We start from the raw sequence: 25,694 nt of genomic DNA, 5'->3' as shown, positions 1-25,694 counted from the left end.
TTGGAGTAGTCCGCAAGCTTTTTTCTCCTCAAGTCACAGACTTCTGATTGATTTTCTGTGTGTGGGAGAAGTATGCTTTATCTTGTAGAGCATTAATCACGTTAACATAACTTCATGGTGTTACAGAGAGCTTTGTGTTAGCTTCTTTCACTGACCCTTTCTTTGTCACTGAAACTTCTCCTAAAATATTTATAATAGCAGAATATTCCTTCATGTGTATATATTTACACTGTTCTATCTTTTCTCTTTGACATGTATTCTGTATTCTTTTTTCCCATGAATATAACTACTGCCATAAAGTTTAAGTATATATTTATATGCATCTAAATATTTCTTTAGATGAATTAGAGATGGAATAGCTGAGGTAGCAGGTATTGATTCTATTTTTACTTTACATTTGCAAGCACTAGTGCTCATACTTCAACTCTGAGTGTACGTCATCAGATGGCGTCAGGGAACGAGGTGCTGATTGAGGGCACATGCGCACTAGCAAAGCCCTCTGCCTAGCGGCTGGCTGTATTACTCTTGGTCAGCTAACATCCATTTATTTGAAAAATTTTAATGCTTTTTAAATGGTGAGTATAAACAGTTTTTTTGTCATTTGTGTTTCTCTTTTCGGGAAACTAGTTTTTTACTCATGTTTCTGTTGGGGTGTAATATTCTTTTAGTTATAAGGAATATTTTAAAGTTGTTAGTGTTCAGGCAACTAAATGAGCAGAAATCAACTAGCTTTTGTTAATACAGCAAATTTAGAAACATCCCGCCAACTATAAATCTGAGGCAGAAATACAGAAAGATTATTTAAAGTGCTCCTGTAAACCACCTTTGGAGCTTTTCACACATGTGCAGTGTGTATAACAGGCTTGGTGAATGTGTACAGGATCATTAATTATTACCACAAATATCATTTGAAAAATATTTATCAAAATATTTTAATAATAGTGAATAGTTACACTTGAAAATGATTTGCTTAGTATAGGAGTTTTCGGTATTGGTCTCCCAAGATGTTTATGCCTGTTTTTATATATTTGTCTTTCAGCTAGACAAAAAACAATTGTTGATACGAAAATTGTTTAAAGATTTGGGTTCTAAAAAAAAAAATAAAAAAGATTTGGGTTCTAGTGGTATGGAGTCTTTTTGTTGTTGTTGGATTCAATTAATCTAAAAAGTATTAGAATTAGTGGCAACTAAATTTGTATTTCATATTGCAGCTAACTAAATGAAATAGACAAGTATGGTTAAATGAGCTTGTATTCTTTCTCTTCTTTTGTGTACCGGAGGGACCTAGATGGAGGTCCCTCCCACCTGGGGAGTGGTATTAAAACGATCTCCTTTTTGGTCCTTATTAGAAATAAAAATGAACGTGGTGGAGGTGGGAGATGCGCCACCACAGGCCCTCTGCTACATTTTGTTGGTGTAATTGGCAGCTGTTTTTCTTCCTTGTGATTAATATAATGATAATGTTCATCCCACTGTGGACAGTGTTCTAGACTGCAGAAATGATAACTTAAAAAGTGAGTAGACATTTTTCTCTTCAGAGTTTCTCTCTATATGTATCATCTTTGTCTGCATGGATGAGTAGGTGCCCCCCCGGTGATTAGAGATTTATATGGAGTTCCCTGTGCTGGACCCGTAAGCCATGTGGTTCATGGTCAGCACAGATGCTGAGCGGCACTGGCTAGGTGAGTCTGTAGGCCACCAGCACTTGGCTGAGGCCATGAGCTCATTTCCTTCCTCTGCCTCAGTTCCCTCATCTGGGGTGGGACAGCAGCGCTTGCTTCCTGGGGTCACAGGGATTGAGTCTGAGTAGTGCACTTACCTGTGCTGCCCAGGGGTGGGGGGTCTCTGTGCTGGTGTCATTGCTGCCTGCCTGGCCATATGATGGACAGCTAATGGCCTCTGCAGGAGGACCTTCGTGGTGATTAGAGATTCCACACAAAGGAGCTTTGGAAAGTCCTGATTCCCACTAACTTCTTTGAACCCTTAGCTTTGAGAAATAAATGAGATGGGTAATTTGACCTAGTCACTTAAATACAGTAGCATTAGTTAGAAATGCAGGCTGAAGGAGGTGATTTGCAATTGTGAAGAAACTGTTTTAGGGTATTTTTTTTTTAAAGAAACTTTAAAAAAAAATCATTTTAACAACCCTTCTCACTGTAGCACCTCCAGATGAATAAGTGCGAGTTGGAGATGGCTCAGCCTTTTGGTGAGTCTCTTCCAGAGCCTGCCTTGCTCAAATCAGGCTTGAAGTTCTCCCAGCATCCCATAGAGGGCAGCACAGAATTACAAATGTGGATCTTCCATTTCCATCCTAAAGAATCTCACAGAAGAACCTTTCTTGGTGGTGTGTATGAAGTTGTCTGCTGTGAAATTAGCCTAGTGAGAGACGTATTATGTTTATGTAGTTATTGGACCTCAGTGCAAGTGTTGCTTTGCTTTTGAGATTCTTTATTTGTAGGTCAGCCACAGCCATAAAAACACAAGCACTTATATGTGAAGTATGTATTAAATGTATTTTCAGGGTGCTGAGTAACAAGATCCAAGGGGTATTTCTGGTGTAAGTTAGATTTTTTTAGGCATTAAAGGACCAAATTGTCCCTTACAAATTCATTGTATTTATGAATTGGGTTCCTAGTCATTTGTTAGAGAGCAACTAGGCCATGAGAGGTTCTGAGTACAGTGTCTAGGATGTGACTTCCCATGTGGGGAAGACTTGCAGCACTATAGGGACTTCAGACTTCCATTATATGAGTTGTTAGGTTCCTTTTCAGTGTGCAGTGCCTCTGAGCAGTGGCCACAGGTCCCTGTACTCAGAAGTTTTATTTTGGAAGAACGTCATTAAAGATGCTATTTTGTATACTCATTTATAAAAGAAAAGATGATTGATTTCTCTAGAAGGAAAATAAAGTATTTGGTAGTACTTTACACTGTTAAAGGGAAGAACACCTCTTTTAACATTGTTGCTAATTTGCCTTGGTCAGGGAAGGCCTTTGAACAGGATGTGCGTTTAAATAGTCAAAACATGGGGGAATACACTCATCCACCTTAATTTTTGAGGACGAAGTCACTCATTCAGCAAATGATTGTTGAAGGCCTACTTTGTGCTGCCTATTCTTGGTATCCAGTGATGGACATGACAGACAAGGCCCCTGTGGTGGCTATGAGGGCAGGATGGACATTTATTTTTATTTTTTTTAAAGATTTTATTTATTTTTCATGAGAGACACAGAGAGAGGCAGAGACATAGGCAGAGGGAGAGAAGCAGGCTCTCTATGGGGAGCCAAATGCGGGACTCAATCCCAGGACCCCAGGATCATACCCTGAGCCAGAGGGAGATACTCAATCTCTAAACCACCCAGGTGTCCCAGGATGAACATTTAAACAAGAACTTAGAATTCCCTGTGATGAGTTGTTTGATGTGGAAGAGACCAGGTGATCTAGGAACATGAAAAGGACACACCTGGTGGATGTGGGTAGTGTTCAAGGGCTCCGCGGAGGCATTGGTGTCCAAGGCAGCACCTGGGTGGATGTGAGCATGTCAGTGAAGGAAAGGGTGTGGGGTGGGGAGGATGGGCCAAGACCCAGGTCTTGAGGGCTTCACAGGCTGGGTCTTGGGTAGTCTGACTTCAGTAGCAGAGGGAACCACAAGAGGACTTGCACCAGGGAGTGGGACACACTCAGATTTGTTTGGTTCTAAAAGCCACTCTGGCATCTCTGAGGAAAGTGGTTCTCAGAGGCAACATTGGAGGTTGGCAGAAGCATTGATTGTGATCCTGTGGAAGGGTGGCTGTGGTGGACACAGCACCCTGGGGCTGGGGAGAGTGCACGGACTTGAGGAGCTCTGGTGGGCAGGGCTGGGTGATTGGGCTCAGCAGGGCATTCACCAAGCCCTGAGCACTGGGGGAGGAACACTTTGGGAGTAATCCTTCTGTTTCAGATACATTAATTTGAGGTGTTTTTAAGAACATAATGTGACACATCTGGTTGGATTGATTTGATGAAGCCCAAGACAGATCAGAACCAGAGATAAAGATGTAGATAATTCTGGAAGCCATGGAATTGAGTTTGCCTCAAAATGGGGTGAGAAGGGAAAAAAATAGGTCTTGCAGCAAAGAGCAGCAAAACAGGCTCTCCTAACTGAGATGAAGAAAAACAACCAGAAAACTGGGCAGTGGACCTGGGGAGAGTCGTCTCTCTGAAGCCATAGAAGGAAGTACTTCAGGGAGGAGAGAACGCTCCAGTAAGGCCACACTGCAGGAAAACAGCTAAGGTAGAGACTGGTGACCAACCCCAGCTGTCCCTTGTATTTGGCGACCTGGGCCAGGGCCGATGTGACATCCCTGGGCAGAGGACAAGAGAGCTGGGCCCAGAGTAGCTTCCCGCCTGAGGGTGTGTCTCTTGGGAAGGATGGAGGGAACTGGTGGACGGAGGACTCCAGGGTAGTGGCAGCTGGAAGGTCAGGCAGAGAAAGGAGAGAGTTTCTGGGCACTGTGGAGAACTGGCTGAGGCCGAATGCCATGAATTCTAGGTTGTTTCTCTAGATGCTTCTGTTTTGTGGTCATTGAGCTGCATTTTCAACTCTTGACGTGGGTGACATGAGAGATTCTGGTGGATTAATGATGGGCGGTGGAGAAATTGTGCAGTGATGTAAATCCAAGATCATAAAGTGGAGTCAGTAACTTAGCCACTGTGTTATCAAACTGTGTATGCCACACAGAAGTTCCTGGTGTATGGAGTTCAAAGATGAAATGTGAAAAATGTTATTAAACTTGTATAACATACAACTAAAACCCAACATGTGATCCCGATAGTGCCGGATTGTCACTGGGACCTTGGTGAGAGCACCCCGGCGAAGACCCCCTAACCAGAGAGACACGAGCAGTAATAGTGTTTACTGGATGGATTGAGCTTTTTCCCTTGTGTACAGAACACTGGCTTTGAACTAGATGCTGAGATGAGCCACACAGATTTCTGTGTTCCTGTAACACACACGGGGCCTCAGGGACAGTGCTGAGAGGAGCTTGCTTACTGTCTTCATGCACGTCCATCAGGATATGCGATGAGGTCTACGATTTTGGCAGTGATGTTAAACTCTGGTAGAAGAACGTCAGGTTGGACAGGTATAAACTGCACAGATGGCTCAGTAGGGTGGATTGTGAGCTGAGGGCATCCACTGAGTCCATGCAAAGCCGCGCATCTTCAGAAGCACTCCTAATAGAGGGGACATTCAGAGACATGGGATACCACAGCGAGACCTGGGTGTCCTCATGTGTAGCTTGTAAAGAATCAGTGTGGATGGTGCACACCTTCATGCGTGTTGGATGCTTTAAGTATACACAGTCTCTCCAGGTAAGACTGCCTGGCCTTAGGGGGAAAGGTAGCACACTCCCTGTCACTCCAGCTCTGGAGTAAAGCCCACAGTGGAGGTATCAATGGCAGTCATTTCCTTTAGAAGCGTCCCGACATGGTGATGTGGACGATTCCCACTTAACACAAGCTTTCATGGTGCTCTTTTATGCCAGAAATAATTTTTAGGTAAGTAGGCTCTGAATATCAGGTGAGACACTTCTGCCCCTTTGGTAGTTTTAGTAGGAAACTACATTCTTCTTTTTGGGCTCATAGATGAATTTGCAGCCAGTAGCCTGTTCTGCATGGGAGTATTTACCCCATCCAAGGTGGCCTGCTGCTTCTTCATGGGGCCCAGCAGTGCATACTGACCCAGGCCAGCAAAGTCCCCCCTCAATGTCAAGGGCAATGAGGCACTTCTCTTTTTTTTTTTTTCTTACTCCTCTTTTTATGTATATATCCCCACTGTTCTTTTTGTCATGGGTTTCACTTCCTCATTACTCTTATGAAGGGACAAGAATGATTTCTTGAATAACTGCCTGCAGCAACAGTTGATTACCTAGGGAGCTAATTAACATCAATATGTCCTGTCTGACCCCTAATGAAACCATTCCTTTGGTGGCCCCCTCTGCTTGAGCCCTCCTCTGCCATGGTCTCCCCTAATACTCTGAAAAATTAAAAGTATGAGCAGAGAATGGCTCCTCTGTGGTGACCTCCAAGCCTTTTGATGGTTTTATAGTCTTGCAAAGAACAGGAGCAGAGTCCCATTTCCTTCCTGCTTCATGTTTTTCTCAGGTAACAGGATCCCAATTGGGCCCTTAAGGAAATGGCACTTTTGTCTCCAGGTCACTGGGAGTTGTGAAGTCTTGCACAGCAGCAGCAGACACATGTGTTGTAAAGAAGTCACAGAACTGAACATACATTTATATCCGTATGATGAAATATGTCTGTTTAATTTTCAGATGCAATTATTTTATTTTATGCCATTCAGGTCCTTACGTTATGTAAAGTAATGCAATGTGATTAGACAGCTAAACCCTTGTGTAGCTCTAATGGCATGGAAATTAGTTACAGAAGTGCCACTTTCTATTTTAAGGGTTTATCAGTAAAAGCTAGTGGTTCTACAGGAGGGGAAATGTGTTTCTGTGGCATCTAATACCTGCTCTTCGGCTCTCTTGCAGAGTTCTCTGGGGTGCTGCACCACTGTCACATTCTGGCATCTGAGATGGTCCACTTCATTCACCAAATGCAGTATTACATTACATTTGAGGTACATTTCAGAGCATTCTTTGATGTTAGTTTAAATAAGTCAATGTTTTAGGCTTTTGTGGGGTGTCTTTTGTCAAAGATCCTATACCAGGATGACACAACCCTAAGTGTTGCATTGTTGTTTCCTAGGTGCTTGAATGTTCTTGGGATGAACTTTGGAACAAGGTGCAACAGGCCCAAGACTTGGACCATATCATCGCGGCACATGAGGTGTTCCTGGACACCATCATCTCCCGCTGTCTGCTGGACACCGACTCCAGAGTAAGACCCACATACCATTTACAAACAGGAACACAAATAATAATAGTCTTCTCCTCTTGGGCTCCTGTCACATGGCAGATCTTAGAAATCACCTGATGCCCACATTAGTAGTAACTAGGCCTGTCTTATTAATAATCTAAAGTTCAAGGTGGACCATTTCTGAGCAAAATTAGAACAAGAACATGCTCTGAAATGGATGTAAAAGCGGTAAAGCATATAATCACACCCATCTGTTTCCTCGGTGTAATAGTAGTGTCCCCTTGTGGGCTTCAGGAGACCTAGATGAACCACCATGATGGTTTTGTGTTGTAGACTGAGTAAACCAGGCAAGGCTGTGTGAGGACACAGCAGATAGCCACCTGTCTGTAAGTTCAGGAAGATAAGGTGAAGATATGCAGGGCACTCCATGCCAGCCCTTCGTGTTCTTATCCAGGGATGGTCTTTTCTGTGTTTGCCATCATTAAGTGAGTGTCTGGCTGCATGTGTTTGAAAATAGTTTGTCTAGAAAAGTTTTTTTTTTTTTAATAAATTTATTTTTTATTGGTGTTCAATTTACCAACATACAGAATAACACCCAGTTCTCATCCCATCAAGTGCCCCCCTCCGTGCCCGTCACCCATTCACCCCCACCCCCCGCCCTCCTCTCCTTCCATCACCCCTAGTTCATTTCCCAGAGTTAGGAGTCTTTATGTTCTGTCTCCCTTTCTGATATTTCCCACACATTTCTTCTCCCTTCCCTTATATTCCCTTTCACTATTATTTATATTCCCCAAATGAATGAGAACATATAATGTTTGTCCTTCTCCGATTGACTTACTTCTCTCAGCATAATACCTTCCAGTTCCATCCACATTGAAGCAAATGGTGGGTATTCGTCGTTTCTAATGGCTGAGTGATATTCTATGTATACATAGACCACGTCTTCTTTATCCATTTCATGTTTCGATGGACACCGAGGCTCCTTCCACAGTTTGGCTATTGTGGCCATTGCTGCTATAAACATCAGGGTGCAGGTGTCCCAGCGTTTCATTGCATCTGTATCTTTGGGGTAAATCCCCAGCAGTGCAATTGCTGGGTCGTAGGGCAGCTCTATTTTTAACTCTTTGAGGAACCTCCACACAGTTTTCCAGAGTGGCTGCAGCAGTTCACATTCCCACCAACAGTGTAAGAGGGTTCCCTTTTCTCAGCATCCTCTCCAACATTTGTGGTTTCCTGCCTTGTTAATTTTCCCCATTCTCACTGGCGTGAGGTGCTATCTCATTGTGGTTTTGATTTGTATTTCCCTGATGGCAAGTGATGCAGAGCATTTTCTCATGTGCATGTTGGCCATGTCTATGTCTTCCTCTGTGAGTTCTCTTCATGTCTTTTGCCCATTTCATGATTGGATTGTTTGCTTCTTTGCTGTTGAGGTGAATAAGTTCTTTATAGATCTTGGAAATAGCCCTTTATCTGATATGTCATTTGCAAATATCTTCTCTCATTCTGTAGGTTGTCTTTGAGTTTTGTTGACTGTATCCTTTGCTGTGCAAAAGCTTCTTATCTTGATGAAGTCCCAAGAGTTCATTTTTGCTTTTGTTTCTTTTGCCTTCGTGGATGTATCTTGCAAGAAGTTACTGTGGCTGAGTTGAAAAAGGGTGTTGCCTGTGTTCTCCTCTAGGATTTTGATGGAATCTTGTCCCACATTTAGATCTTTCATCCATTTTGAGTTTATCTTTGTGTATGGTGAAAGAGAGTGGTCTAGTTTCATTCTTCTGCATGTGGATGTCCAATTTTCCCAGCACCATTTATTGAAGAGACTCTCTTTCTTCCAATGGATAGTCTTTCCTCCTATATCGAATATTAGTTGACCATAAAGTTCAGGGTCCACTTCTGGGTTCTCTGTTCTGTTCCATTGATCTATGTGTCTGTTTTTGTGACAGTACCACACTGTCTTGATGACCACAGCTTTGTAGTACAACCTGAAATCTGGCATTGTGAGGCCCCCAGATACGGTTTTCTTTTTTAAAATTCCCCTGGCTATTCGGGGTCTTTTCTGATTCCACACAAATCTTAAAATAATTTGTTCCAACTCTCTGAAGAAAGTCCATGGTATTTTGATAAGGGATTGCATTAAACGTGTAAAATGCCTGGGTAACATTGATATTTTCACAATATTAATTCTGCCAATCCATGAGCATGGAATATTTTTCCATCTCTTTGTGTCTTCCTCAATTTCTTTCAGAAGTGTTCTGTAGTTTATAGGGTATAGATCCTTTACCTCTTTGGTTAGGTTTATTCCTAGGTATCTTATGGTTTTGGGTGCAATTGTAAATGGGAATTGACTCCTTAATTTCTCTTTCTTCAGTCTCATTGTTAGTGTATAGAAATGCCACTGATTTCTGGGCATTGATTTTGTATCCTGCCACGCTGCCAAATTGCTGTAGGAGTTCTAGCAATCTTGGGGCGGAGGCTTTTGGGTTTTCTATGTAGAGTATCATGTCATCGGCGAAGAGGGAGAGTTTGACTTCTTCTTTGTCAATTTGAATGCCTTTAATGTCTTTTTGTTGTCTGATTGCTGAGGCTAGGACTTCCAGTACTATATTGAATAGCAGTGGTGAGAGTGGGCATCCCTGTTTTGTTCCTGATCTTAGGGGAAAGGCTCCCAGTGCTTCCCCATTGAGAATGATATTGGCTGTGGGCTTTTCGTAGATGGCTTTTAAGATGTCGAGGAATGTTCCCTCTATCCCTACACTCTGAAGAGTTTTGATCAGGAATGGATGCTGTATTTTGTCAAATGCTTTCTCTGCATCTAATGAGAGGATCATATGGTTCTTGGTTTTTCTCTTGCTGATATGATGAATCACATTGATTGTTTTACGGGTGTTGAACCAGCCTTGTGTCCCGGGGATAAATCCTACTTGGTCATGGTGAATAATTTTCTTAATGTATTGTTGGATCCTATTGGCTAGTATCTTGTTGAGAATTTTGCATCCATGTTCATCAGGGATATTGGTCTGTAATTCTTTTTGGTGGGGTCTTTGTCTGGTTTTGGAATTAAGGTGATGCTGGCCTCATAGAACGAATTTGGAAGTACTCCATCTCTTTCTATCTTTCCAAACAGCTTTAGTAGAATAGGTATGGTTTCTTCTTTAAATGTTTGATAGAATTCCCCTGGGAAGCCATTTGGCCCTGGACTTTTGTATCTTGGCAGGTTGTTGATGACTGCTTCAAGTTCCTCCCTGGTTATTGGCTTCTATTTCTATTTCTTCCTGTTCCAGTTTTGGTAGTTTGTGGCTTTCCAGGAATGCGTACATTTCTTCTAGATTGCCTAATTTATTGGCGTATAGCTGTTCATAATATGTTTTTAAAATCGTTTTTATTTCCTTGGTGTTGGTAGTGATCTCTCCTTTCTCATTCATGATTTTATTAATTTGAGTCTTCTCTCTCTTCTTTCTAATAAGGCTGGCTAATGGTTTATCTATCTTATTAATTCTTTCAAAGAACCAACTCCTGGTTCTGTTGATCTGTTCCACAGTTCTTCTGTCTCGATTTCGTTGAGTTCTGCTCGAATCTTTATTAACTCTCTTCTTCTCCTGGGTGTAGGATCTATTTGCTGTTTTTTCTCTAGCTCCTTTATGTGTAAGGTTAGCTTTTGTATTTGAGTTCTTTCCAGTTTTTGAATGGATGCTTGTATTGCGATGTATTTCCCCCTTAGGACCGCTTTTGCTGCATCCCAAAGATTTTGAACGGTTGTATCTTCTCATTAGTTTCCATGAATCTTTTTAATTCTTCCTTAATTTCCTGGTTGACCCTTTCATCTTTTAGCAGGATGGTCCTTAACCTCCACGTGTTTGAAGTCCTTCCAAACTTCTTGTTGTGATTTAGTTCTAATTTCAAGGCATTATGGTCTGAGAATATGCAGGGGACGATCCCAATCTTTTGGTATCGGTTCAGGCCCAATTTGTGACCCAGTATGTGGTCTATTCTGGAGAAAGTTCCATGTGCACTTGAGAAGAATGTGTATTCAGTTGAGTTTGGATGTAAAGTTCTGTCGATATCTGTGAAATCCATCTGGTCCAGTGTATCATTTAAAGCTCTCGTTTCTTTGGAGATGTTGTGCTTAGAAGACCTATCGAGGGTAGAAAGAGCTATATTGAAGTCACCAAGTATAAGTGTATTATTATCTAAGTATTTCTTCAGTTTGGTTATTAATTGATTTAAATATTTGGCAGCTCCCACATTCGAGGCATATATATTGAGGATTGTTAAGTCCTCTTGTTGGATAGATCCTTTAAGTATGATATAGTGTCCCTCTTCATCTCTCACTACAGTCTTCGGGGTAAATTTTAGTTTATCTGATATAAGGATGTCTACCCCCACTTTCTTTTGAGGACCGTTTGAATGGTAAATGGTTCTCCAACCTTTTATTTTCAGGCTGTAGGTGTCCTTCTGTCTAAAATGAGTCTCTTGTAGACAGCAAATAGATGGGTCCTGCTTTTTTATCCAATCTGAAACCCTGCGCCTTTTGATGGGGTCATTAAGCCCGTTTACGTTCAGAGTTACTATTGAAAGATATGAGTTTAGTGTCATCATGATATCTATTCAGTCCTTGTTTTTGTGGATTGTTCCACTGAAGTTCTTCTTAAAGGGAAATTTTAAGAGTCCCCCTTAAAATTTCTTGCAGAGCTGGTTTGGAGGTCACATATTCTTTCAGTTTCTGCCTGTCTTGGAAGCTCTTTATGTCTCCTTCCATTCTGAATGAGAGCCTTGCTGGATAAGGTATTCTTGGTTGCATGTTCTTCTCATTTAGGACCCTGAATATATCCTGCCAGCCCTTTCTGTCATGCCAGGTCTCTGTGGAGAGGTCTGCTGTTACACTAATACTCCTCCCCATAAAAGTCAGGGATTTCTTGTCTCTTGTTGCTTTAAGGATCTTCTCTTTATCTTTGGAATTTGCAAGCTTCACTATTAAATGTCGAGGTGTTGAACGGTTTTTATTGATTTTAGGGGAGGAATCTCTCTATTTCCTGGATCTGAATGCCTGTTTCCCTTCCCAGATTAGGAAAGTTTTCAGCTAGGATTTGTTCAAATACTTATTCTGGCCCTCTGTCCCTTTTGGCACCCTCGGGAACCCCAATTAAACGTAGGTTTTTCTTCCTCAGGCTGTTGTTTATTTCCCTTAATCTATCTTCATGGTCTTTTAATTGTTTCTCTTTTTCCCTCAGTTTCCATCTTTGCCATCAACTTGTCTTCTATGTCACTCACTCGTTCTTCCACCTCGTTAACCCTCGTCGTTAGGACTTCTAGTTTGGATTGCATCTCATTCAGTTGATTTTTAATTTCTCCCTGATTGGATCTAAATTCTGCAGTCATGAAGTCTCTTGAGTCCTTTATGCTTTTTTCTAGAGCCACCAGTACCTGTATAATAGTGCTTCTGAATTGGCTTTCTGACGTTGAATTGTAATCCAGATTTTTTAACTCTGTGGGAGAGAGGACTGTTTCTGAATCTTTCTTTTGAGGTGAGGTTTTCCTTCTAGTCATTTTGCTCAGTGCAGAGTGGCCAAAAACAAGTTGTATTGGGAAAAGGAGAAAAAGAGGAGAGAAAGAAGAAAAGAAAAGAGAAAAAGAAAAGAAAAAAGAAGAAAAAGAGAAAGAAAAAGAAAGAAAGGAAAAAAAGGGGTGGGGGAAGCAAACAAATCAAAAAGCAAAAAAAAAAAAAAAAAAAAGAAAGAAAACACAGGAGTATCTTCTGATTCAGTATACTTTAGGTCCCTTGACTTCCCCCTGGAACTTGTCCATCTATTTGGTCTTCTGGGGGAGGAGCCTGTTGTGCTGATTTTCAGGTGTTAGCACTTAGGGGAGCTGCTCTGCCCCCTCCTGGTGCAGGGCTCAGTGGGGGTTGTTTACCCCGTGAGGCCCCAGGAGGAACAACCACGGTGGCGGTGGCCAGCTCTGGAGCCCTGGATTCAGCCCCCGTAGGAACTCCGGAGCTCTCCGCCTGCAGGGCCTGGAGGCTCCAGGGCAGGGCCGCTGATCTGCCCAGCTCGGGGCAGGAGCGTCCTTGCTGTCCTGGGCCCTCCCGGCCTCTGCCTGTCCTGGGGGAAGGCCGGATCCTGGGCTGTGTCCCGGCGCCCTGTGCTCCTGGGCCTGCACTATTGGATTTGCGCTCCCGCCCCGCAGCCCCCTCCGTGGAGCCGCTGCCCGAGCCCCTCCGAGCTGCTCCGGGTCCAGCCGTCCTCTAGCTGCAGCCCTTCAGGGAGCTCGGTGCACTCTCCCTGGGGCGCAGTTGCTCTGTTACTGTCCCAGGGAGCCTGAGGGCATCCCCGCCCTCCTGGGGTCCTGCTCCACCTCCCTGCGAGGCCTTTCCACCTGGGAAGATTGGTGTAGCTCCTGCTTCTCTGGGACGGAACTCTCCTGTCCTGGGGGTACTCGCGGGGCCCCTCCCCCTTGGATGCCTTTTGTTTATTTATTCCCCACCCCCCCACCCCCACACACCCCCACCCCCGACTTCCTACCTTGATAGAAGCGCGAACTCTTCTCACTGTAGCATTCTAGCTGTTCTCTCTTTAAATCTCAGGCCGAATTGGTAGATTTTCAGGCTAATTTGAAGGTTATCTAGGTAATTTGGTGGGGACAGGTGATTTGGAGACCCTACTCTTCGGCCATCTTGCCCCTCCTCCTCCTGTCTAGAAAAGGTTTAAGTGTCACATGGCCCCAGCTTTGTTGCTCATGTTGCTCCCTGTAGACCCTGTTCTGAACGTTGCTGTTCCACGTGGCCAAGCCTTGTGGGGTTCTGATTTTATTTTGATGTCTGGGGAAGCAAGGAACATGTTTTCAATTGAAACAAAGATACTGGGATCCCTGGGTGGCGCAGCGGTTTGGCGCCTGCCTTTGGCCCAGGGCGCGATCCTGGAGACCCGGGATCGAATCCCACGTCGGGCTCCTGGTGCATGGAGCCTGCTTCTCCCTCTGCCTGTGTCTCTGCGCCTCTCTCTCTCTCTCTCTATCATAAATAAATAAAAATTAAAAAAAAAAAAAAAAAAGAAACAAAGATACTGTGACATAAGAGTCAAAATTTCATGTGCCGTTTTTGACATTCAGTGTGTGACTTCAAAGAAATTTCTGGCTCGTGGAGGGCTGCATCAGAGTCTACCAGCAGCCCCCTCAAGGGAATGCACTACTTCACAGAGACTGTTCCATTAGCAGATCTGGGTTTTCCAGGCATGGCTGGGAAACAGGTACTCAGGATGCCAAATTTTATTACTAAAACTGCCACTCATTTGTGTAAAAAATTGCCCAAAGATGCTTCTATACAGAAAGCTTTTACAAATATATGGAAACAATGGCACAAAAGTAATTTAAAACCCTTTGGTTATAATGAATAATTTAAGAAATAGCCACCTGCAGCCTTTTGGCCCTGGCTGCACTTAGTGAGCCACTCTGTGTCGGCAGAGCCCGTAGTGACCGTCTCTGTAGGCTGTGTGTCTGTTGGCCAACAGGCCTTTTCCTGTGCTGTTCAGATGAGTTGGTGTAGTAACACAGGAGATGCTGTTGCCTGGGGCTCTGCGGGCACAGTGCTGTCCTGCGGGAAGAGGCAGAGACACTTGTCTTTCTCATGCAGGTCTGCGAGAGGTAAATGGTAATTCACAGGAACTGTTCTATCATGGTGCCTGACTCATGACTTAAGTTAGTTACTTCTGTTTTTCAGTGGTTAAAAGCCCTGGTGTGTATTTTACAGAGCTTTAGTGTGGTTCAGGTCTGTGCTTTTCAGGGAACATGTGAACTTCCAAGGTATGCTCCACACTGACAGCAGGCACCCTGTGGGATATGAGGAGCCGTCAGTGGCTGGCAGTGCTGGCTTTCAACCCTGTCCACCCTGACAGTTCGAAACAGTCACACTTCTTGCCTCTAGGAGGTTCCCACTGATGTGAACAGAATCCAAGAAGAAAATATTCTTGCCTGTAAGGCAGTTTCCTTATGGTCATGGATGTGTACGTGTGAGTTGCCAAGTCACTGCAGGGAAGGAGTTGTGAGGCTAAAGGCTTAGTAATCGTTTTTGAAATAGCCTCTGCTGATGGTTTTACTTTTAATTTAATGGTTTAAAATAATCACTAGAGATTTTATTTTTTAAGGAATCCAATATATAGAACAGATTAGAAACATCTGTTAGTGACAGAGAAATTCAGTCTCTTTTGGTGTCTCCCTTAGTAAGAACACAAGCTTATTAAACAGACACATGGTTTTGAAGGTGGGGTTGTGGCACTGCTGGTGCAGATGTGTGCACATGTGTAATTCTCGTCTGTGCGTTGCTGAGGAAGATCCTGTGTTGCTTCTTTGGCTGTACACTGGTGCCACCCAGAACGCACACTTCTGGTTCTCTGGTCTAGCAGACTGCTGACAGAGCCCTTTGCATACTTAGCTTGAAGTCAGAGAGAGCACTCAGTCACCTTGTGAACTAATGAACTGTTCCAGGAATACTAGTATTTATTTGATTACAATAAAGAAACAAATTGGAGAAAATAAATCTTTATTAAAAACAAAAAAAATTGGCCCATCTCCATCTTTGGTTTACTTTTGCCTTATCAAGTAAGACCCCTCCAAAAGAAAAAGCAGCCTTGTGGGGAACCCAGTGTTCACCGGGAGTCCCAGGACATCTGACCCTCAGCAGCAGCAGCCACAAGTGAGTGGGGTTTGTGCACGTGTGGTACCGACCCTTTGAAGGGACATGTTTGACCCTGGGCAGGAAAATGGGAATGGCCTTGCACACATCCTCACTGGCCCTGGCACCTGCCCACCAGCGATGAGCCAGGGTGCTCGTTCGCACCAGCTCAGCTTCCTTGCTGCTTCATGTCTGTGAACTTGGCACCCCTCCTGCTACTCCATCTCACTTGTGCTTCTCAATAAAGTCATGTCATCTTTCTCCCATAACATCTTGCAGATCTTTTGTAGGTTATTACTACATTTATGGTATTTGGCTGGTCTGGAGGCCTGCTATTTGTTTCATTACTTTTATCTTTTATCCATTTTTTTTTTTTAAATCCCAAGAGTTTCTAGATCTGCTTAGATTTTATTTTTACAAGGAAAACCAGTTTTGTTTCTTTCTTTCCAGAGGGTCTGCTTTCTGCTTTTCCTTGCTTTGAGGTGTTAGCTGGGTCCCTGAGGAGCATGGGTAGGACTCTTTATCTTGTCCCCGATATTAAAGAGATGTTTTATTCTTTCACCATTCACTATGATGTTTGCCTGCAGATCTCATAGGATCTTTATCAAATTAAGGAGGGTCTTTGTAGTTCTAGTGTATTTAGATAGTTTATATAAATCATGAGAGGCTGTTAAGTTTTAACATGTGACTTTTTTTTCTGTGATTTTAAAATTATCTTTTAAAATGGGTTTTTTTTTTTTTAAATCTAAGCTGGCAGAGGATAGAGCCGAGAACTCTCAGAAAAATGATGTGAGAATCAAAAAGAATCTCAATGGTAGATGTCTGGGACAAGAAACAGAAACTAGGGCAGGGATTAAAGAAAAAGTAAAATAATGACTGGGAGTTTCTACCTCAGGACCAAAGCCTTCTTGTTCAATTCTAAGTCTGTAACCCTCCCCTTCAGTTGTGGTGCACTATTGTCATCCATGAAAGACCCCTTGTGTTTGCGGCTTTGTCTTAGCCCTATCGCTACCGTTGGTGCACTTGTGTTTGTTTGCTAGTCCTCCTCGGATATATATCTGGTGTTTTGAATGGATGTGTTTTGATTTACATAAGTGATTTTTGTATAGATCTCTTTCTGTTGCCCTCTTTCTATGCCATGCTGGGAGAAAAAACTAAACGATGACTGATGCTCAGGTATGGCACTGTGCAGCACATGTGGACAGTGAGTCAGTGACAGTGATGTGTTTCCATTGTTAAACCATCCTTTCCTGCTGTGAACTGTTTTTTGAAGAACTGTGCTGAATTTTTTTTTTTTTTTATTTGATTAAGAATCTCCTTTCTCATATTGTCTGTGTCTGGCCTTGGTGTATTTGGCACCAAAAAGTGAATAGGATGGACTTGCTTTCCTATTCCTTTCTGACCTTGGAGTCACTGCACTCCTGAGACCCCTGCTTGACACCAGCTGTGTGATCTGGGGCTGCACCATGGTTTGTGAGCCTGCTCTGAGGGTGCAAGGGGCTGTGAAGCATGCGTGGAGCCCCGAGCTGGGCAGGACCTAGTGCAGCACATACCACAGGGCACTCAGTAAACGAGAGTAGATGGGCAAAGAGCACTTGGGGAGTGTGAGTCGATGACTTGTTTTACAGACTCTCTCCTTACTAATTACCAATGTCTTTATGAAAAACTTAGTAATTAGCATGTTGGAGTTCTCATCATAAAAAGAAAAAAACCTTGTCTCCTGTTCTCAGGCACTTTTAAATCAACTTAGAGCTGTGTTTGATCAAATCATTGAACTTCAGAACACTCAGGATGCAATATACAGAGCTGCCCTGGAAGAGCTACAGAGACGATTACAGTTTGAAGAGAAAAAGAAACAGCATGAGATTGAGGTATGGCTTTTCTACCAGTGGGTTTATAGTTTTAATATAAATGAGTTCATTGCCACTACAATCACAAATACAACAAATAATTTTCCTGCTGAAATGCTCCTGGAGACTGTGTTCACACCTGCATTTAGAGTCCTGAGGAGACCCTGTTCCAGGCAGAGTGGTCATCCTCACTGTCATCCCGTTGTGAGCATAAGGACTGCGTGCACAAGAATCCTGATAGCCTATGGGCGCTGCTATCTCTTTGGAGTGGTTTTGGCTCTGTATACCTGGTCACCTCTAGCTGGTGGACACACATGGACATGTGGGAACCAGAGCTGTGCACTTGCAGCGACCTCCAGTGACCTTAGTAAAGGATTATTATGTCCTTTATGACCTTGGGTTATGAAGATTTACTGAACAAGGTTGCTCATTATAGACTTTCTTATATTTGGTGTCATCTCTGTAATTTTTTCTTTCCCAAGGTGCTTATTCTTGGGATGGTGACAATTTTTTAAAAGGTTTTATTTATTTATTATTTTGGGGTTACAGGGAGATAGAATCCAAGCGGACTGCCCACCAGTGCAGAGCCCAATGTGGGGCTCAATCTCAAAACCGTGAGATCATGACCTTAGCCAAAATCAAGAGTCGGACACTTAGCTGATTGCGCCACCCAAGCGCCCTAGGGAGGTGTCAGATTTTTTTAGATAACACAATTTGGTTAGTTTTGTTTTTAAATGTTCCCTTAAAATTTGTGTGAGGATCTTTTCAGCTTAGAAAGCTCTCAACCCCCTTAGAGTATATACTGTCTCCTCAGGGTTTTTTGGAAACAGAAGGAGGGCTTGCTCCATTTTTCACCAAGAGTGGGTATGTGTGTGACCCTGAAATGCTGCCTGGCCTCTGTGTGGGCATGCCAAGGTGCCAGGCCTGCCGAAGACCCTATCCGAACCATGCTCACCAGCATTATGCCTTTGGGGGGCTTGACTATCCTAAGACAGGTTTCCTTCTTTGTAAAATGGGAGTGGACCTAAGGAAAACCCCATAGACATGTGTAGGATATGTTAGTTACTTATCATTTGGGAAGCATTCAGTAAAACCTAGTCACTGCTGTGATTTCCAGAGCTTCACACAGCCCCAAAGAATCTGCCCTTCTGGAGGATTACTAAACTATATAAAATCTACAAAAATCAGTCCTTGGGAGTTTCACCCTCATAATAGCAGGGCGGCCAGTGATGGGAGTTGATGTTTCTCTCTCCAGACTATAAACTGTCAGTGCCAGAGTAGAACAGATCTACACAATGAGTCATGATTATTCAGTGTGTTTTATTCAGATGTGTTTTGGGATACTGTAGGACAGTTAAAAGCTGGAACTGTAAGAAATTATTTAAATTCAGTGGGCAAAATGATTGACAAAGCAACCATTTAGACTGTTGCAGTGTTAAAGAGACTGTGCAAGAGGGACTCCGCCCCGAGCCCCCGTGCCCTGCGAGCTCTGTGAGGAGCCTGCCTCCTGCTTCTGTCCCTAGTGGGCCACCCACCTCCCCCTGGTTCTGTGCTTCCTTTCCTCTGTTCCCTCATGTTCATAATGGTATTTCCAATTCAAGTTTAGGATTAAAGGGACTTTCTTTTCTTTGTTTATCTTCTACATTGGAAATTCTGGTTTCTAACATCAGCAGACTGTTACTTGCTATCTGATAGCCCCCCCAACCCCCCAGCATACACAGATGTGCACACAGCTGTCTCCACATACATGCTGGTACTGACCCCAGCAGGGTAGCAACAGTAGTTACTGAGAAGGACACATGCTAGTTTTACACATCAGGATCCAAGTTGTAATGCACTTGACATAATTACTCCCATGAGGTTATGCCCCCAGCTCAGTACACAGATTAATGGTTTTGTTTTTGCTTTTAACTTATAAAACAAAATTGAATTTAATTTTGTAAAATAGTTATTTGGTTCTAAGGTCAAATTGATGAAACAAAGCATTTAGACAAGTCTGGCCTTTTTGCTTCCTGCTCTGTACTGGTCTGTGTCATGAAGCCCAAAGGCAGTGTCACCAAGTTATGATGTATCAAAGGGTAGGACACTACAAACAAGTTTCTGTTTGTCCTAGAAGTACAAAGTTTGTGTGTCATTCTGATGAAAATATTGAAATTCACCATATTTACAATCTAAAGAAGAAAATTGCACAATCATCTCAATAGATAGAGATCATTTGATTCTAAGGAAAATCTGAAAGAAGGTTTGCTTGAAATATCTGAGTCCAAACCTCATGCTTAATGGTGCAGTCCTGGGAGTGAGACCCAGAACCATCAGCTCTTCATTCAGTGTGACAGTGATGGTCTATCAACATTATAAACCAAGACAAAAGAATACAAAGTGCAAACATGTAAGCAGGCTGTCTTTTTTTTTTTTTTTTTTTTTTTTTTTTTGGTGAGAGGGTTCGGTGTCATGGTTGTGGACATAGAAAATCCAAAATAATCTTTAGATAAGTTAGCTGGGGTTAATAAATGAATTTATCAAAGTAACAGGAAACAAGGTCAGTATACAAAAATCAATTATATTTCTAATCAACCACAAATGAAATAAATTTAAGAAATATCTTTAAAAGAGCATTATAATGTAATAAAAAATATACATGGAAGATCTTTGTACAGAAAACGATAAAACAGGGCTTGACAACCAAGGGTCTGCAGGCCCGGCCTGGCCCCCTCTGTGTTTCTGTAGTTGGAGTTTTATTGGAGCAGCCATGCCAGTGATTTCTGTGTTGTCTGTGGTTGCTCGTGTGCTCTAGTGGTAGACCTGAGTAACAACATAGACCAGGTGGCCCACAAACCCCAACGTATGTGATCCTCTGGCCCTTACAAAGAAAGCTTGCTTATCACTGCATCACAAGAGATAGTAATGAGCCCCTCGATAAGTCAAAGAGTGTACAGTTTTGAGAAGTCAAGTGTTTGTGAATTGGAGAACTGATTGATTCAGTGCAATCCCAGTTCTAATCCCCAACAGTTTTGGGGTTTTAGTTTTTGTTTTTTTTTTTTTTTTTGGTGGGTATGATTTTTTTTATTTTTTGTAGAAAACAATTCTAAAATTTATGTGGAAAGGTGTAGCATGCAGTGAAGAGAGTTTTGAACAAGAATACATTTATAGTTGAGTATACATATACTCAACTCGAGACATCCTCGAGACTTAATAAAATTTCATCAGTGAGAAGAATGGTGTTGGCTCAAGCAAGGACAATCAGGGGAGTAGAATAACGTCCAGAAACAGCCCTACACATTGAGATCATTAGTTCTTAACGGAACAGTGGGGAATGGAACATCGATAAGTGGTGCTGGGTGGCTGTATTTCAACCCTGCCTCACACATGCCAAGCACCATGACATGGGCTGAACATGGAAGTTAAAATGCTAAAGCTCCCAGAAGGTAACCTAGAGAATAGTAAAAGAAATTAAAGTTTTATCATCACAACGGAATAACCCCATTGATAAAAAGACAAGAATCGTACTCTAATTCCTATATAGACTAGCTGAAAAGCATTTAGTTAGACTCACCATTCATTAAGAACAATCTTTTAAAAATAGAAGTGGATCTGTTTCCAAAATAAAAAGATCCACCATGCTTAGGAGAAATAGCCAGAAGCCTTCCCACCAAAGTGAAGGGTTAATGGGCTCTAGGACTTTGAACTATCTGGTTCCCAGGTCTGTGATTGTGTCCACAATGATGGAAAGATACAAGACATTGCTTTCAGTAACTAAAGACTGGTTATTTTGTGACAAATTATTGCAAGTGTTACAATTATGCAATGGAGTCCTATAGTTACTAAAAACAAGGAGCAAGTTCTCTGGGTGCTCATATGTATTGATATAAAATATTTCCAAGGTATCTTACTGATTGGAAAAAGTAAGCAAGAGTGCAATTGGGCATCAACAGATTATGGTGAAGGTGTTTAGCAACACAAAGGGTGTAGAAAACATACATTTCCCTACCTTCACCTTCCAGCCCAGTCCTACCCTGGGAGCTTCTTGTACCCAGATTTTACTTTCCTGGTCCTTCTGATTCTTCAGGGCCGGTGGGGAGTGACAGCAGCAGAGGAGGAGGAGGAGAATAAGAGGATTCAAGAATTTCGAGAATCTATACCGAAAATGTGCTCACAGCTGCGGATTTTGACACATTTCTACCAGGTGCGCATTGGAGTGACAGAACAGTGTCCCAGTCATATTGTTCTTTTTCTGCAATTGAGCACTGCGGTCAGGTGATTGACACAGAGTCCTTTTGGTCCACACATCACCCTCAGTGGGGCCCAGTTTTGGCTGTGATCTTTGTGGAGGTCCTGGGCTAAGAGTGCTGGCCTGGAGTGGTTTTGGTGTTGTCAGCAGTGAGTGGGAACCCTGTAGGGGCTGAGCTCTGCAGCCCCAGAACCCTGTGGGAGCCTGAGGTGAGACGGGAAGTGCATAGGTGTGCGGGGAACTGCCGTGCAGGGAGCACGAGGCAGCAGGTGCTTAACTCAGGGCCACAGACCCAGGAGGCTGTGAGAAAAGCGGATATACAGAGTCTGTGTGCTCAGCTTTTTATTTCTATGTTGTGGTTTGGTTTGAGTCCATCTGTTTCTCAGTGTGATTTTAGTGATGGAGATAGAGGTGAAAAGGTTTTATGAAGAAGTTTTACATTTGGTTGCTGGTAACTAATTAGAAAGACAAGCATTGACGTTGAAATGTTTAAAAATTCTGTTTCTGTGTGCTAATGTCTCCATGTGGTTCATGATTTAAAATGAAGCAACCTCTGTGTTCCATAGGCATCTGGTTTGCTTCCCAGGGTCCTCATACTTTTGTAGCTGTCTTCATCATAATGTGAGCTGGGGAGGACTTTGTCCCTTTGCAGATGGGCTTCCTCTCACATTAGTGACCAGGGCACGTTTGTTGAAAATATGTCTCCTAAATGGTGGCAAAGATGAGGTTATGCTCAGTGCAAAAATACCTTCACCGGATGGGTGTTTGGATAATGAAATACCTATACCACTTGAATTCACATTTCTATTTAAAATGGTTAGTTCCGGGATCCCTGGGTGGCGCAGCGGTTTGGCGCCTGCCTTTGGCCCAGGGCGCAATCCTGGAGACCCGGGATCGAATCCCACATCGGGCCCCCTGTGCATGGAGCCTGCTTCTCCCTCTGCCTATGTCTCTGCCTCTCTCTATTTCTCTCTCTGTGACTATCATAAATAAATAAAAAATTAAAAAAAAAATAAAAATAAAATGGTTAGTTCCAAACCGTTGGTGAAGATAGTAGTATATCTGTAACGCAGTTATCTGTAACTTAAAAATGTGTGTCGCTGTGCTCATTTCTGAAAGAGATAGGAATGGTTACACATTTCCTGGGAGACTTCATACGTTTTTGAAAAGTAATCTTAATCTGTATAATCCCAGTTTTACTCAGATTATAATCTTAACCTTCTTTCTAAATCATGGCTATTAGGATTTCTTTTGCTTAACAGAAAAAGCCCTTTTCTGTTCTCTTTTGAATTATTGGTGCCTGAAACAACAGGGTGTTAGCAGTGCCATGCCCCACTGCTCAGGAGCAGTCTCACCTGGAATCCTCAACCCAAGGACAGAAGTGTCCCTCACAGCTCCTGACAAGAAGCCACCGCCTATACTTTTGGTAGTAGCATTCTCAGGAGAGGGACTGTATCCTAAGCTTTCGGTCTCCCAGAAAGACAAAGGGGTGTCCATGGCCTCCGACTGTGTGCTTGCCCAGGTGTGAGTTCCCTTGTGTGACATTCCTGAATCTGCAGGAGCATGGGAAGGGACTGGGGAGGGACAGAGATGCTGTTAGGGTTTGAAAAGACTGGTGGGATTGGTGTTTCAGTGGCGACTTCTGCAGGGGGCCTTTCCCAGGTCTGCAAGCGTGGAGACCCACATCACCTACATCCGACAGACACACATCTGCTGGCTGTGGCTCAGGAGCCTGGCAGGGATGGGGTTTGTGCTCCTAAGCAACTCAGCCCTGCAGAGAAGCAGCCAGTTTTTGTTATTTGAAAGTTTGAGTAAACTTCAGTCATGATCCCTTGTCTCTCATGTTCACCCTCTGTTTTCCCTTGAGGGCTCCACGATTCGGTGCTCTTTCATAACTCAGGTGAAAGAGGGAGTGTGTAACACTGGGTTTTAAATTTAAAATGAAAAGAATAGGCTTCTTTAACATCAGAAGCTTTGCTGTTTTGCTTATTCATATAGAACTTAGGGCAAAAGGAAAAATCTATTGGTTAATTCTTTTAAATAAAATGTATTGATAGTGCATTTGTATTTGTGGATGTGGGTATCTCTTCCTAACATGGCTGTGAAACTCGGGTTCCCGGAGTGGCTTTCCTTCCTTGGGATGCCTGCTGTGGTGGGGGTGTTCCTGCAAGATTGTTGATCTGGGAGGAAAAACCACCCCAAATGAGGCTGCAGTGGCACGGGGCGGGGGGCTGTTATGTTCTGTGGATAGCTCCCCTTTAAAGTTGATACTCCTCTTTTTTTGTTCTTAGGGCATCGTGCAGCAGTTTCTGGTGTTGCTGACAACCAGCTCTGATGAAAGTCTTCGGTTTCTTAGCTTCAGGTTGGACTTCAATGAGCATTACGAAGCCAGAGAGCCAAGGCTCCGAGTGTCTCTGGGCTCTCGAGGGCGGCGCGGCTCCCACACGTGAACCTTTCTGTGTCCTCACAGGGATCTATGGATGCTACTACTTGCATTATGAGACATAAACATTCACATTTAAATCCTCAAGGCCACTGGCATGCTACAGACGCCTACTGTTCCTGCCCACAAGTACTTCAGTGTTTTCAATGGCATGGCGTCTGATAGAATCAAAGTCATGTTTTTATACATTGGAAAGTTGAATATATTTGTAATATCACTAAGTTAAATATAGGCTGGTTTGCACTATTCAAATTTATTTTTTAAAGTCCTCATATTTAAGAGATACCACACTTTGTTGAGGCTTCATAAGCTCTCCATGATATAATTTATATTTGTCATTTTTTAAGAAATCACAGTTGCTTTTAGAGAAAATTAGAGCGAATGGATGTTCATCAGTTAAGATGGTAATGTCATTGCTATTTTTTTAACATTCTCCTTAGAGGCAGTTTTTGTTATATAATCAAATTAAATTGAAACAGAATGTCCCTTCTAAGAAAATATATAGAGCATTTTATTTTGGTTTGTAGTGTGTAAAATATTAACCTGTGTAAGAACCTTTACACGTTTATCTTTCTTTCAAAGTTTATCTTCTTTCAAAGTTTACATTTTTATATTTAATTTACTCTTTCTGATAACTTCTAAAATTAGTGTAGAGCCTACATAGGGGTCATGAACAGAAGACCCACAAGCCTCCATTTCTTGATCTGTTGGCTGAAGTGATATGTAAATACGGATGACTACAAAGTTAATGAACTATTTTATTTTCAAATTCTGATAAGCATTGGAAAGAAACTGACTTGAATAATGAAGATTTCCTTTTTCCTTGCCTATTTTTTCATTGTAAATATTTATATACTACTGACCAGATGTGGGGGAAACTGTTTTTTGTAAAAATGTCATATCAAGTCACATAAATCTGCCTTTATGGTGTTGCATAAGTGAAACTTATAGAATTAAAAGCAATTATCTTTCAGATGTATTGGCTCTTCCTTGACTACTCTGTGAAGACAGTGAGGTCACCCTCTAGGCTCGCAGGCCAGGCTGGCAGTTTGTCAGGAGTTTGTCACGCCAGTGCATGAGCTGTGCCATCCATGAAACCTGGCATTTGGACTGGCATGAAACCTGGCAGCCCTCAGGGCATGGCCAGAGGGGTACCCCCCACCCCCCTTTTTTAGCTGTCTGAGGTTCCCGTCCGAGGCCCTTTAAAACCAGAGGAGCAGTTCAGGTGCTGGCTCTGCAAAGATGAAATCTGTGGTGAAGGCCAGAACTTTTTATGGTACCAATTTTAGTTTAAAAATCTGTAAAATTGGAAATTTGAAGCAGTATCTCTACTGGAAGTTTCCCAAAACTGATGGTGTGTTGTGTACAGGTTCCCCCACCATCCCAAAGTGGACACTTGTAGGCAAACTTTGGCATGCCCGAATGGAGTAGGTGAAGGAGCATTGCCATGGGCTCCCGTAGAGGAGTGTTTGCACGCTCCCAGACCCCAAAGTCACCTTCCTTAGGCTTTCCTGAGGACACATGCTGCCAACAGAGGCACAAAATCAAGAGAAGGCCTGGATAAAGGCTCTGGCAGCTGGGCACTGAGATGCGATGTGTGTCCCTAGAGGGCACGGGATGCCGAGGTGCCAGCGTGTCCCCAGAGGGCACTGGGCGCCG

General features: G+C 42.9%; 1 protein-coding gene across 3 annotated transcripts in view; it reads left to right on the top strand.

Moving 5' to 3' along the window:
* TUBGCP3 (tubulin gamma complex associated protein 3) overlaps positions 1-25,010 on the top strand; it is a 76,763-nt gene extending 51,753 nt beyond the window's left edge. For 2 of the 3 annotated variants that reach the window (XM_038570078.1, XM_038570077.1), the window contains 5 exons: positions 6,528-6,616; positions 6,745-6,876; positions 17,245-17,385; positions 21,431-21,547; positions 23,884-25,010. In XM_038570078.1, coding sequence (XP_038426006.1) covers positions 6,528-6,616; positions 6,745-6,876; positions 17,245-17,385; positions 21,431-21,547; positions 23,884-24,042 — 638 coding nt within the window. In that variant the 3' untranslated portion in view covers positions 24,043-25,010. The remainder of the gene's footprint in view (positions 1-6,527; positions 6,617-6,744; positions 6,877-17,244; positions 17,386-21,430; positions 21,548-23,883) is intronic. The other variant, XM_038570079.1, reaches the window with a different exon arrangement.
* The last annotated feature ends 684 nt before the right edge of the window (positions 25,011-25,694 follow it).

This window comes from Canis lupus, chromosome 22, assembly GCF_011100685.1.
Source record: "Canis lupus familiaris isolate Mischka breed German Shepherd chromosome 22, alternate assembly UU_Cfam_GSD_1.0, whole genome shotgun sequence".
NCBI lineage: Eukaryota > Metazoa > Chordata > Mammalia > Carnivora > Canidae > Canis > Canis lupus.
This window is presented reverse-complemented; position numbering and strand designations above follow the sequence as displayed.